Source organism: Phoca vitulina, unplaced genomic scaffold, assembly GCF_004348235.1.
Source record: "Phoca vitulina isolate PV1807 unplaced genomic scaffold, GSC_HSeal_1.0 scaffold2, whole genome shotgun sequence".
NCBI classification, from domain to species: Eukaryota; Metazoa; Chordata; class Mammalia; order Carnivora; family Phocidae; genus Phoca; species Phoca vitulina.
The window spans coordinates 76,508,198-76,522,499 of NW_022589705.1; the positions used below are offsets into that span (position 1 = coordinate 76,508,198).

A 14,302-nucleotide genomic window follows, 5' to 3' on the forward strand; every position below is an offset into this window, starting at 1 on the left:
CATCCTTGTCTTCTGGTAAATGCCCAAATGTTACCCTCTTTTTCCGGCAATTGGCAGCAAGTCAGGATGTGTGGAGGAGGGAGTCCGTTCTCTCTCTCCATTTTGGCCTGCAGCTTCTTAGGGACATGCCTGCCAGCCAAGCTGGAGTTGGAAGGGAAATCTCGAACAGATGGGGGTGCACGTGTAGGAGCAGAAAATAGCTCCTCCATCTTCCTATTACCGAGGCCCCCAAACCCAAGCTTGGGCTGCCTCGCCGCACAGGTACGCAGGCTGGTGCTCAGTTTTTAGAAGGAAGCGTTCTCCCCTCTGGGCGGGGCTGGGTGTTTTCCCTGACCAGAGGAATGCAGTTGTAGCGTCTCCCCAGGGTGAGGAGGGAAGGAAGGAGGAACTGCAGAAGCTGCCTGCCGCAGCTCAGTAGTCCCAGCATGCTGTTTGGGGCGGTTAAAGGAACATCATTAGGATCCCAACAGCAGGCTGAAAGGTGGAGTAAGGATGTCATTAGCCAGTGAGCAAACCAGTGAATGGGACACCTCGAACACTCCTGTCCAGAGCTAGCAAGAGCCGGAGAGAAAAGGTCAGGTGAGGGGGACTTAGGGGCACACTGTAATGGAAGGTTCCAAGAGGAGGAGAGCAAGTCTTAAAGGCTGGGTGGGAAAGTGGAAATCTGTTGGCACCCAGAACTCTAAACCACACGTGAGAGAGGTACTTGCCAGGCCCCGTGTCCTGTGCGCCTGTCTAGTGCCATGTGGCGCAGAAGCCCCGAGGTCAGCACCAGGTACGTACAGCCAGCTGTGGGGGCCAGGGGGTTGGCAGGACCTGGAGGACGTCAGCTGAGGGTATGAGGGGGATGGGAGAGGAGTGAATAGTCCGGTTTAGGGAAACCCCATTCCCTGTAGTTACCTCCCTAAACCCCCAAGTTCTACAACGGAGCTGTTCTTGGACCAGCCGTCATGCCCAGAACCCTACAGCTATGACTTGAGCCGGGGTCCCCTCTTCACCACATAGACCCGCAGATTCCTCACAGCTTGGGACGGGTGTAGGCAAGTTCTTGGAGACTGAGAGGCCTGACCTGCAGGCCACGCAGGGCCTATGGGAAAATGCCAGACGAGAGGCGAGGCTTCCTTGTCACCGAGTGACCCCTCAGGCCAGCTACTTCTCTGGGGGGGTGGTTTCCTTATTTGTCAAGAACAAAGGGGTACGAACAGAGTCCCAGAGCCCACCTGACACCTGGAGTAGGAGCCAGGGGGCTTCCTCCCAGGAACAAGAGGGAAGCCCCAGGGTCTGGAAGAGGAAGGACCGTGTTTCTGTGGGGCAGGAATCCTTCCCTCTTTCTGATCCTGTCCTTTCAACCCAGGCTTTTCAGGGTAGCGTCCTCCAGAATCCACTTTTAAGACCTCTAATTCAGCTCTTTTTAAAAATACATAGTATTGTACCACTCCAGTCATGTGACGTTTTAGATTGCCATGTTATTTCTCACCCTCTTTAAACCTATTTGAGTTTTTGGGTTTTGCTTTTAAGTGGCCTCCAAGAACAAATTGCTTCCATAAATCGGAAACACCCCCTGGCTCCAGCCCCACCAAATATTCCCAGAATATTATACAATATTCCCAAACCCTCAAGTGTCACTTGAAGCTAAGTCGAAGGAGATCCTCATATACAAATAGTTCCTTAGTGATAATAATGATTCGGGACTACGACATGGAGTGTTTTACAGGTTGTCCAAAAGATTACATTCCACCCCCTTCTCAACGGGTGCTGGGGAAGGTCAGATTTTCTGTCTGTGGCATGTTCCAGTTGTCACTGGAGGAGGACAGGTGGGGAGGATTGACAAGGCAGGAGCTTGTTCATTAAGGAATTCCACCACTGACCAGCTGATACTTCCTGTGACAAGTGGAAATTTTTTTCCTGACAGGTGCCCTGACATACAAAGCAAGCATACCCTAGAACCAGCTTAGGGATAATTGTTTTCTCTTAGAAAAGCAGGACAACACAAAGAAAAGCCGGGAACTCTTTCTAGTTTTAGGTGGTTGGGTTTTTTTCTTCCTGTAAAAGCTCCAAACAGGCTAGAGAATGACCCCATTCTTTTGAGAGAAGTTCCATTTCTCCTCCTCCTCACTTTTCCGTAACATAAAACAAACTAAAGGTAAGGAACACCACCACTTCAAGAGAATGCAGCCTGGTCTCTGAGACCTTTAATGTCTGCAGTAATGCGTTGCTAAAAAGGAAATAAGCAACTACGGGACCAAGGATCTACACCTGACAGAAACAAAATGGGTATGTATAGGTCAAGAGTACCTCAGAGTAAGACAATATCAAATAGCTGAGTATTTAGCAAATCTATATTGAAGCTTTTGCTTGGACTATAGAATATCCATTAAACAAAACTTACATAACAGCAAGCCCGAGAGTCTATCCAAACATGTTGCTACTTATTTTCTCAGCATGAGTTGAGATTTTAAAAGCTTTGGCTAATACAGGTGACAAGCTTTTATTGCCGTTATCCTGGTCTCCTGGGTAAGTCCAAGGAGCTCAGGTTCACGAAAGGGTTCTAAGGAACGCCGTGTCCCCCACATCTACCCACACTTATTCCACCTTCATCCCAGGTTCCAGGAGCAGTCAGTTTCTGGAGAAGTTGGGTTAAGAACTACCATCAGTTTTGTATGATCAGTGCTGGTTTCCCCTATCCCTTTCAAAGGGAGAATGCTCTGGGATAACTCAGCCTCTTCCTTAATCAGCACCAGCTCAGGAGAGGCAGACAGAGGTCCCCGCACAGCCATGGGAAGGAACGGAAGGCAGTGCTTGTCTGATCGGGCTGAGCCTGCTCCCCCTCTGCAGAAACAGGAGCACAGTGGTATTTCAGGCTTTCCCTGTCAGGCTCCTGACATGCACTACATGTAGCTGCAAATCCCAATCAATTTCAACATTTCTTACCTGCTGGAAGGCCTTTCTCAACACTGTAATTTACCCTCAAAAGAATAGGGAGCGTGGACCCTTGCCTCCCCAGTACCACACTCTACTAACTGCCACCCCCGCCCAGACCCCACTAACCTGCCTACGCAAAAGAGGAAGGAACCCTCCTTCAAAGCCTGCAACAGACGGCCACGGTACATACGCCACGACAAGAACTTTTATTTCTCTTTAATGACATTAAACACAACTGCTACAAGGGAAAAAACATGATAAAGAGGAGGCACCAAACTTCGGTTTTGTAACTGATCCTGACATCTCAAGTCCATGAGGCCTGCACGAGATGCAAAGCTATAGGTTATTGCAGGCTCTTGTAAGTAAACTATGTAAACAGCACATTTTTACGCTTTGTCAAGACCCCTGTTGGTGAGAACGTCGTCATGAATGAAGAAAGCTAGGTAGGCAGTTAAATGCACATAACCCTTACTCAAATAAAATACAGCAAGAACTCACGAAATACTAGACTGAGAACCCAACACCAGGTATGAGATATGCAGCTTTAAAAACATATTAAAACTCCAGATTTTACCTACTACCATCTTTAAGGCAAACATGCCTGGTAATGAGTTTTCTTTGGCTTTGTTTTTTTTCTTCTTAAAGAATACCATGTTAACCGCTAGAGAACAGTTCTCTCCTCCCCCAGTCCAACAGATTTAATTAAGCTGCTAACGCTTTGGAAAAACAGAATTATTTGAGCAAAGAGGAAATGTGATTGTCACATTTTCTAGTTAACCCGTCACTCATTTGGCAAAGGCAATGCTGCCATTACACATTCAGACTTAAACCCTCCTTTACCAGGAATGCGGGAAGATGAGCCTAAGCAAAATGCTGTCCCTTCACTCCTTGGGTTCGTGGGCAACTAGACAGCTCGGGTGCTAGTTATTCCAGCTACAATTAATTGTTATTATGCTATGGTTCCAAAGGTAGACGTCTGCTTATCTCACTCCATCATGCTAACTCAGGGAAACCTGGAGAAGTGACTAATGTAGTAAATGTCCATTATGCCAAGTAAAGTAATAGATTTTGACTCTTGCCTTTGAACAGAACTTTGCATTTGGTCCCAGAATCTAAACCAAATGTCCAAGGAAGAGAATTCTCACCTAGATGAAGACAGTAAACACCTCGGGACATCCATCTAAGCTGACTGGTGGCTTGAATGACCAAACCTTTCCCTCAGTTTCTAAAGCAGGGTAGGGTGTTTAAGATGGGTTTCTCACATACAAAGGTGGGGCTGATGAAAACACAAAACCAGACAGAGGCAGTTAGCCCAGTATCACAGGCCGTGCTATGGCAACCATGCCCAGCCTTCACGGAGGGTGAACAGCATGAATGCGGGACTGCAAAACCTCCCAACAACTGTCTAGAGTCGTCTGTAAAGAAAGAATAACAAACTCCTCAGACATCCCTCAGGATGGCTGCACAAAGTCTGTCAACTTAATTTAGAATACCAAACCTTTAGATCAGGTAATACTTTTGTACACAGGCTTAATCACAACTACATTAGACCCACATTAGCGGTTTTGTCCAATTGTGTTTCAGAGGTTTAACCAAATGAGATGGTAACATCTGGAAGCTAAAGGCACGTCTTGTTAACTAATAATGGAGACAAAAAAGTGCCTCTCCAAAGTCTCTCTGACAGGATGGAGCTCATTGACTAACACATCAACTCATACTTGAAGTTGGAGTTGAGCAGATGAAACGAAGACCAACTCACACCTCAGTAGCACTGGCTTTCTGGCCTGTCCTGGAGGTAAGACTCTGGGTGGGAAGCTCTTTAGTAAAGAGAGCAGGGAGGCTGTTCTTAGGAGGCAAATCTAGGTCTAACAGGATACAGGAACACACCAATAGAACCTAAGGAGCATAATGGTCACTGGTGAAAAAAGAAGGAAAATCCTTGAGAAAAGGCAGAGAAGACAATCGGTCACAAGACCACAAATCGACAAGGGTTAGTCAGCAGTCTTCCGTCAGAGTTAAGATGTGTAAGATTTGTAAACCTATTGTGCAAAACATATTTAATGAAGGGGGGGCAAAAAAATAAATAAAGGCAGCTAGTAAGTACAAAAAGGAGAGAAGATTTACACTTTTAATTTGTCCTTTCAACAGGATTTTTGTCCTGCTCCATCCTACTTCAAATGTCCTGGATTACCAACTTTAAAATACTGACAAGTACTCAAGAGATTCAAATAAAAATGTACAAGGGGTTGTTAAAAGTGACTTATGTCCACTTATAAGTCATCAGCAATAATTAACACTGGCTTGCAGCCTGGTAATCTCTTCCTTACAGGAGATTAAAAGATGATTCTCTTTTGGGCACCAGAAGGAGACTTCACCTCTGGGAGGAGGTGGGTGTTTTGCTTGAGCCTAGGTATTCTGGCTTAATGCAGGCTTTCAAGAAGTGGCAACTTTCGATTTAAATAAAAAAAATTAAAACGTAACAGTGCTTAAACTTACATGCACACAGACAAACAAGAAGGACCTTATACAAAAAAATTTCAAGTCAGCAATGGAAATTTCCAAAAGGTGACAAGTTCTTTAAATAAAAATCTTGTGAAAAATAAAATTCAAAATCTACAAAGCACAAAAGAGCAGAAGATAAGATGCTGCTCTGAACAGGACCCTTCACTGCTGATGGGATGAGACAAATGGACTTGATGGGAAGTCCGGGAGACGCTGGAATCGATGGTGGCTTCGCCTATTCCTGTCGACCCACTGAGTCAGACTGTATCTCTGCAGAGGTTTCTGCCGGAACCGAGCAGCGTAGTTTCTTCAGGAGAGAAGGAAAATAAAAACAGGAAAGATGAGGGTTTCAGCTGGAATGGCTATTTGTACACAAAATTTAAATGGCCTAGGCAACCATTTTAAGAATATCTTTACTTTGGGGCGCCTGGGTGGCTCAGTCGTTAAGCGTCTGCCTTCGGCTCAGGTCACGGTCCCAGGGTCTTGGGATCGAGCCCCGCATCGGGCTCCCTGCTCGGCGGGAAGCCTGCTTCTCCTTCTCCCACTCCCCCTGCTTGTGTGCCCTCTCTCGCTGTGCCTCTCTCTCTGTCAAATAAATAAATAAAATCTTTAAAAAAAAAAAAAGAATATCTTTACTTTTGGGCACCTGGGTGGCTCAGTCAGTTAAGCATCTGCCTTCAGTTCAGGTCATGATCCCAGGGTCCTGGGATCGAGCCCTGCATCGAGCTTCCTGCTGAGCAGGGAGTCTGCTTCTCCCTTTACCCCTCCCCCCTGCTTGTGCTCTCTGTCATGCTCTCTCAAATAAATTTTTTTAAAAATCCTTAAAAAAAAAAAAAGTATCTTTACTTTTGGATATCAGATATTAATTTTACATTTCAATCCTCACAATTTTAGAAATTATTTATACTATTTTATTTATGTGAAAGTCACAATGTAAGCGCTATTTCCTTCCAACTCCAAAGCCAGTTGCCAAAGAGGTATTATGCTGATATGTGCCATATACATGAACGTTAAGAAAACCTAATATATAACGTATAATAATGTTTCAGTAGGAAAAAAATATTTTCTCCCTCAAGAAACATTTAAAACAGGATCTATATTTCATTGGTTGCATCAGACCTGTACCTCCAACAGGACCTCACTGTCTGACACAGCTCAAGGTTGCTCAGGACACAGCAGTTAAAATTAGAATAAAATTCCCAGAGAAGGTAAGTCATCATGTGAGTATCACACTGCAAGTTTAGAGACTGAATAATTAATAGCACGGACTCAAAGTAAAGTTTCTTGAGCTTCTCCTTTAATCACCCCCAGTCCTTTAGGCTGGGGTTCTGAATAAGACCCTCTGAGATAATTTGATCTCATTCTCAACTCCAGCTGTTCCTAATAACCACCTGGGAAGCTTTTTAAAGGTAAAGATTCTTGCCCCCAACCCCTGACTTAATGACTTAGAATCCCTTGGGGCAGGACCTGGACATCTGTATTTTTAGATATCTCCGCAGGTGACTGTCAGTAGCCAGAGTTGAAAATAACTGTAACATTTTATGACATTTATCTAGCCCTATATGCAAGTACTTGCTGAATTCTTTAAATACGTCACCTCATTTAATTGAATAACAATCCTATCAGAAAAGCACTCTCGTTAATATCTTGTAGAGGTAAGGAAACTGAGTCTCAAGTTAAATAACGTGTCCAAGGTCATGAAGTGGAGTAAGTAGAAGAGCCTGGATTTGAATTCACACCTATCTCCAGAATTCATCTAATAACCACCATACTGCCCTGCCTTTCGAGATCTGCTATGATTTTGGCAACTATAGGGTCAACACTGAGTATAAAGGCCCTGAGGTGGGAGCATGTGTGACATATTCGAAAAATAGCAAGCCAGTGTGACTAGTGCAGAATGAGCAAGGGGAAGAGTAATAGATGAGGTCGGTGAGCTAACCACGTCAGCCCAGGCCATGGTCCTTATAGCGGATTGTGAAGATGGGAAGCCACTGGAAAATTCTGAGCAAAGAAGAGAATGTGAATCTCTTTGGCTGCTGAGTTGAGAATAGTAGACAGGCAAAGGCAGAAGCAGGGAGACCATTTAGGAGACTTCCAACAGTCCAAGTGAAAATGATGAGAAATGGTCAGGTTATGGATATATTTTGTATGTAGAGCTTATGGGATTTGCTAATGGACTGAATATGGGGTGAGAAAAGAATCAAAGATGACTCCAAGGTTTCTCAGTAACTGGATCAAAGTAACTGAATAAATCTGTAAAACCACACTACATCAAGAATCCAGAAGATCCAGAATAGAAAGGCCCTTTAACATCAATTAGTACAACATATTAGTTTTAGTGATGTGAGGACCAGAGAAGTGGCATGACTTGATCAAAATTATATAGCTAAGTTATAAACAGCAAAGCTAGTACTGGACCCCCCATTTCCTGAATTTCAGCTCAGTTCTTATTCCATTATACTCTACTGTTTCTTTTCCCACCTCTGGAATTAAACAACAATTACACCCCAACTCCCCACAACATTCCGCCTACAGCCAAATTTTCCTCCTCCTCCTCCTCCTCCTAATCACCCACTCACCTCATGGTGAGGTCCGAAGGATGCTGCCATTTTGGGTTCTGCATATGATAAACTTGACCCATCAGGGCATACAGTTCCCCCGAGGCACCTGTGACACAGAGGGATCGTGGTTAGGAAGCAGCTCAGTGAACTTGCCCATGTCAGCCTACGTCAAAGCATGTGCTTTCAGGGAAAGAGAAAACAGGCACTGGTCCTAATACTATGAGTATCACAAGCAGTCAGCACAAAAACTGTAAGCCAGAGAGGGGAGCTTGCTCTCAGATGATGATGATGATGATGAAGCAATAATGACAGCCACCACTCATTCACTCAACACTTACTAGCTCCTACAATGCGTGAGGAACTTCAGTGATCTCTAGAATATGGTGGTAGACAAGATGCTGTACCTGCGCTCAATTAAGTTATATAGAAGACAGGCGATTCCAAAACTTGTGGTAAGTGCAGTGACAGGAGAAACAGGCTGCTGTGAAGCACAGAGACTGGAGGGTGGGGGTTTGAGAAAGCCCTCTCCAGGGTAAGTAAACTAGAAGCAGGGCTCAAAAGGATGTCTAGAAGTTAGTGAGGTAAAGAGGGGTGGGGGTGCGGGTATCCAAGAGAAACAGCTAATATAAAGGCCCAGAGTTCCAAGACAGCAAAATACATTCAAGAAACAAGAGAAGTTGAGAATAGAAGGCAGATGGGGGCTTTTTGCTAACAAGAAAAATTGTTGGAGGCAATTTCTCAAATACCTGGGAGCCTGGCAAGGTGCTATGCACTTTATATACTATCTTACCTAATTCTAAAAAAAAAAAAAAAATCTCATATGGAGATAGTTGTTATTAACATCTTTTCGGAAAGGGGATACTGTGGCTCAGGGAGGTGGACTTGCCTTAAATGCTCAATCTCAAAACTGGCTCCTGTCTGACTCCATACTTTTGCCACCATCTGATAATGCTAATTTTGCACTTAAGGGCTGAGACTTAGGTTGAAGCTTGCAAAAACAGAAATTATGATTAGAGAGAACAAAATAATTTCCCTAGACCAGTGATTCTCAAAGTTCAACATGTATCATAATCAGTGGAAGTATTATAAAGCAGATTACTGGGTCCCAGCCCCAGAGTTTCTGATTCTGTAGGTCTCCAGTGGGACCTGAGAATTTGCATATCTAATAAATGCCCAAGTGATGTTGATGCTGCTGGCCTGGGAACCACACTTTGAAAACCACTGCCTTAGACAGTAGAGACTTTTCTTTCAGCTAGCTCACACACTTCCCATTATCTTCTCCACTATGCTCTCAGAAACCAAAAGCAGTTGAACTAGGCTACAGACTATCTTTTCAAGTTCTGGTAAAAGATATTTACTTAACTTTTAGGACCAATCTAATTTATTGGAAGCCTCAAGAAGTTGAGCTTTGTAGAGAAAGTATATACTTTGAAGTTAGGCAGACTTAAATTAAAATTCCAATCCAGCCACTAACTAGCTCTGTGACCCTGGGCAAATCGTTTCACTTCTTCCAGGCCCACTTGATTCATCTATGAAATACAGACAATACTACTATCTAGCATGAAGCCGAACATTAGGAACACAGCACATAAAAGACTCAGCACAGTGCCTGCCACAAAGCCGCTGCGCAGTACGTGCCAGCTATTGTTACGGTGTTAGAGCTACAGGCCTATGTTAGTTCGCGAAGACTCTTCAAATCGTGTGACACTCACTCACCTCTCTGTAAGGAAAAATGTTTATTAAGTGGATCAGTCTACACATAAACTATGACATGCTTTATAACACTCAGCAGAAATTCTCTAACCATAACGAGATGATACTCTTCAGGAAAAATTTATAGATTCATTACAAGCTTCTGTGCAGTTAAAATAAAAAAATACAACCAACGGTAAAAGAAGACAATTGACAAAATGAAAAATACATTTGAAACATGTCTGGCAAAGTTTTAATGTCCTCACTCTACAGGAGTAATCTCCTCATAAACAAAAGAGGTCAAAGGACATGAATAGGCAATTCATAAAAGTAATACAAATGATCAATAAACATAATGAAAAGCTGTCCAATCTCACTAATATGGGAAGAAAACATATGAATCTCACTTCTTGAGAAGGAAATATAAATCAGAAAAGAATTTCTCCTTTAAGAAGGGAAGTAGCTTTAGATTAGAAAATCCCTTGCCTGCTGGATGTCTTAAGTTAAAATCAAAGGTCTCAAATCAAATTGCCTTTCCCATATCCTACATTCACATCACCAGCACCCCAATCGTTCTAGGCCTGCAAAAAAACATTTTAGTGAGGGGAAAAACCAGCTTTGTAGGACTTTCAAGATATGTTTTTCCTGCCAAAGCATCACTAAAGGAGGGCTGGCATGATACAGATACTGTGGTATCTGATCTCAAAATGGAACAAGATTATCTGTAGACCATGTCCTTCAGCTCACTCATCTCTTACCAGCTAGATCCTGATGATGGAGGCTAAAGATATACTATAAGCCCCCTACAGAGAAACCTATTCACTTTAAACTCAAAGGGGAAAAAAAACTGGTCGATTAAGCCCAAGGAGGCTTCAAGTATTAAACAGCTAGGAGTCATAATCTAGCAGGAGCAACTTACATATAGCACTTACCGTGTTATCAGACATTGTCCTATGAGCTTTACATATATTAACTCATTTGTTCATTGTTATAGTAATCCTATGAGGTATTTTCCCCATTTCACAGATGAAGAAACAGAGGCACAGAGAAACAATCTGCCCAAGGTCACACAGTTAGTAACAGAGCCTGAATTCTAACAATATAATACCATCATCGAGTTGAATTTCCATAAAACTTTTTCTGGACTGACATTTCTTAGTGGGGATTAGAAAGCAAGAATCATATCACAATATGTCTCTTGTATACCCAGTTGGTACCTCGCACAGTGCTGAGTAAACAAGGGCTCAATAATCAGGTCTCAGCTCATGCACCAAGAAATGTTAGTTCTCCTTAGCACTAAGAACTTACTGATGGACTAGAATAACCTTTTTTGATAAGACTTAATGATCTAGAGATAATGGGAGCTACATTTATTAAGCATTAATTATGCGCCAGGCACTTTGCTAACTGCTTTGCATTCACCCTATCATCTAATCCTAACCACCACATGAGGCAAATACCATGATCCCCATTTTATTCATGATTAAACTGAAGCTTAGAAGATACTCATCTATCATCTAGTAAATGGGAAAGCCAGGATTCAAACCCAGGTGGAGCTAATAATCCAAAAACCTTATTTCAGCTCACAGCTCCTATCTCTTCTGCCAAATTTAGAGATGCTAACAAGAATGGAAATGTTTGAATTTTCTCTTCACAGTCTCTAACAGATGGGCTTTCTTGGACCAACAATCAGTACCATGGGTTTACTTTAAGTTGTGGCTAAAAGGTGGCGAAGACTGTCCTTTGTTTTGTGCCTAAATAAGAATGAAAGAGAAAAAAAACCTTAACATTGCAGGAATGAGATAAGCAATTCATCTAAACCTTAATCTATAAATATGTAGCTCACTAGTTTTGGGGACAATCCAGTCTAATAACTGTCTTTAATAAGTTAGGTCAATCAATTGTTAAAAAGGAGGAGGAATGGAAGATGCTGAATGCTTGCTATGCCAATGGCCCTTCAGACAAGTTTTATATGTCACCATACTTTGTACATGACCCTGTTTAATTAAGTGCGGCACATGACCCACAAACAGAGAATCTCTCAGCTGGCTAATGACCTAAGAGCTGGCCTGGCACCAACAGTAAGTGAATCAATCAGATACTCTCCTTCGGAATGTGACTGTGAGCTTTAGTAATGAGAGTGAGAGAGAAGAGCACACAGGCAGGGCTCCAGAAGAGACCAGACACACAGGAGACAGCTAACAGAGAGCAGCAGCAGCACTGGTCAGAGAAAGATTAGAAGTATGAGAATCACTAACTCAGCAGGAAAACCTGAACAGGGAACAAAGGCACCCATTTCTGAGGGGGCATGAGGCCTGGATCTATGGCTGATTCTTTTCACTACAAGAACCGGCTGTGTTGTTGTCTAATCTTCTGTAAATCCTGAAACTCGGTTACTTAAAGGCAATCACAATGTCTCTATTCCTCGCAATCAAAAAAATACCTAATACAGGGGAGAGGATGAAAAGGGAAAGAAAGAAAAACATGTGCTATAGGGGTGCAGGCTACTGCTTTTATAAATACATTAATAAAATAGGAATAAAAAGGAAAAAAGATTAAGTGGAAAATAAGAATGCAAATGTGTCACCTCTAGGTCAACAAAACTGCGATGATCTAGTGCAAATCTTGATTTTCCTTGCAGACAGGGCAAAAAACAAAAGAAAGAAATAGACATTATTATATATATATATTATATAACTCATTTTTGAAGTGATGTATTAGATGGGGGCTATTGAGTGACATATGAATGTCCTCAACAGTAATGCCAAATGCAGAAGCAGAATGTACATAACCATTGTTGCTTGTGATCTCCATTAACAATCAAAGCAGAGACTTCTACTTCTAAGCATGATGAATGGGCTTACCTCCCATTCTAGTAAGCAACTAGAAACTGGGCAAAATATATGAAACAACTGTTTTCAGACTGCTCAGAATCGTGATTCCTGAGAGAAGGGAAGTAACTGAGGTGAACCTGGAAACTTCTTATGAGTCTCTGAGTCTGTAACTTTTCAAAATAAAAAGTTTAAAATGAAGGCAAAACAAACACTTTGTAAATAAAACAAAAGCAGAGAGACTTCATTGCCAGCAGACCTGCACTATAAGAAACTAAAAATTCATCAGGAAAAAGGAAAATAACAGATGGAGAAGAATCAAAGGCACTGAAAATGGTAAATATGTGAGTAAATATAAGACTTTATCTCATTTTAAAAAGTCTTTAAAAGATAACTGTTGAATGGGTTGAAGGGTTAAACATGTATGTATATGTAAAATGTATAAAAATAATAGCATAAAAAACAGAATGGAGGGGCACCTGGCTGGCTCAGTCAGAAGAGCACTCGACTCTTGATCTTGGGGTCATGAGTTCGAGTCCCACATTGAGTGTAGAGATTACTTAAATAAATAAATAAACTTAAAAAAAAAAACAGAATGGAGATTTTGAAGTGTACTGTTATTAGGGCCTTATATTATGTTAAGTGGTGTATTATTTGAAGGCGGACTGGTAGGTTAAAGATCCATATTGTAAACAATAGAATCACAGTTCTCAAGGTGTGTTCAAGAGTCCCTGGGAGTCCCGCCACACCCTTCTGAGGCTTTACAAGGTCAAAATTATTTTCAACACAACACTAAGATGTTATTTGTCCTTTCCACTTGCATTCTCTCAAGTGTACCATGGAATTCTCAAGAGGCTATATGACGACAGAGTACAGAACCACATATGAGGATCTGGCAGGCTTCTGTTAAGCCAGGAATTAAAAGAGATTTGCAAAAATGTAAATCAATGCCATTCTTCTCCCTAAATTTTTGGTTTTGTTTTAAAAAAGTTATTTTCAGGGGCGGCTGGGTGGTTCAGTCAGTTAAGCGTTGGACTCTTGATCTCAGCTCAGGTCATGATCTCAGGTTTGTGAGATGGAGCCCTGTGTCGGGCTCTGTACTGGGCGTGAAGCCTGCTTAGGATTCTCTCTCCCACTCCCTCTGCCCCTCCCCTCCTCTAAAAAAAAAAGTTATTTTTAGTGGGCCTGGCTGGATCAGTCAGTGGAGCCTGCCACTCTTGATCTCTGGGTTGTGAGTTCAAGCCCCATGTTGTGTGTAGAGATCACTTTTTTTTAAAAAGTTATTTTTAATAAAAACATATTATTTATGTTAATGTGCAAAAGTTTATTTTTTAAATATATTAATAAATATTTAAATAATTTTTCAGTTCTAACTTTTAATATGATTGAGTATAGAGAGATGTAACCCATACAAACAAAACTTTGGGGTCCTGAATTTCTAAGAGTGTAAATGGGTCCTGAGACCAAAAACTTTGAGAACTACTACCCTAGAACAACCACTAAAAATAAAACAAAGGTATAGGTAATAAATCAAGCATGGAGATAAAATGGAATACTAAAAAATACTTTAAAAAAAAAAAAGGCCAGGAAAAGATGAAAGAAGACACAAAGAACAGATAAACAAATAGAAAACAAGTAATAAGATGGTAGATTTAAAACCAGCCATACTGACTGGACTAACACTCAAATTAAAAGACTGAGATTGTAAGGCTGGAAAAAAGAAAAGCTAGACTCACTATATAGTGCCTACAAGACATCCACTTTATTTTAATTTTTTTTTTAGAGAAGGAGGGG

General features: G+C 41.9%; 1 protein-coding gene across 11 annotated transcripts in view; it reads right to left on the bottom strand.

Annotated features, from left to right (window-relative positions):
• Positions 1-3,122: 3,122 nt before the first annotated feature.
• S100PBP (S100P binding protein) overlaps positions 3,123-14,302 on the bottom strand; it is a 45,169-nt gene continuing 33,989 nt past the window's right edge. For 8 of the 11 annotated variants that reach the window (XM_032388663.1, XM_032388681.1, XM_032388699.1 and 5 more), the window contains 2 exons: positions 8,004-8,091; positions 3,123-5,731 (listed from right to left, as the gene is read on the bottom strand). In XM_032388663.1, coding sequence (XP_032244554.1) covers positions 5,587-5,731; positions 8,004-8,091 — 233 coding nt within the window. In that variant the 3' untranslated portion in view covers positions 3,123-5,586. Of the gene's footprint in view, positions 5,732-8,003; positions 8,092-12,264; positions 12,312-14,302 lie in introns of those variants that run through there. The other 3 variants (XR_004297554.1, XM_032388709.1, XM_032388723.1) reach the window with 2 other exon arrangements.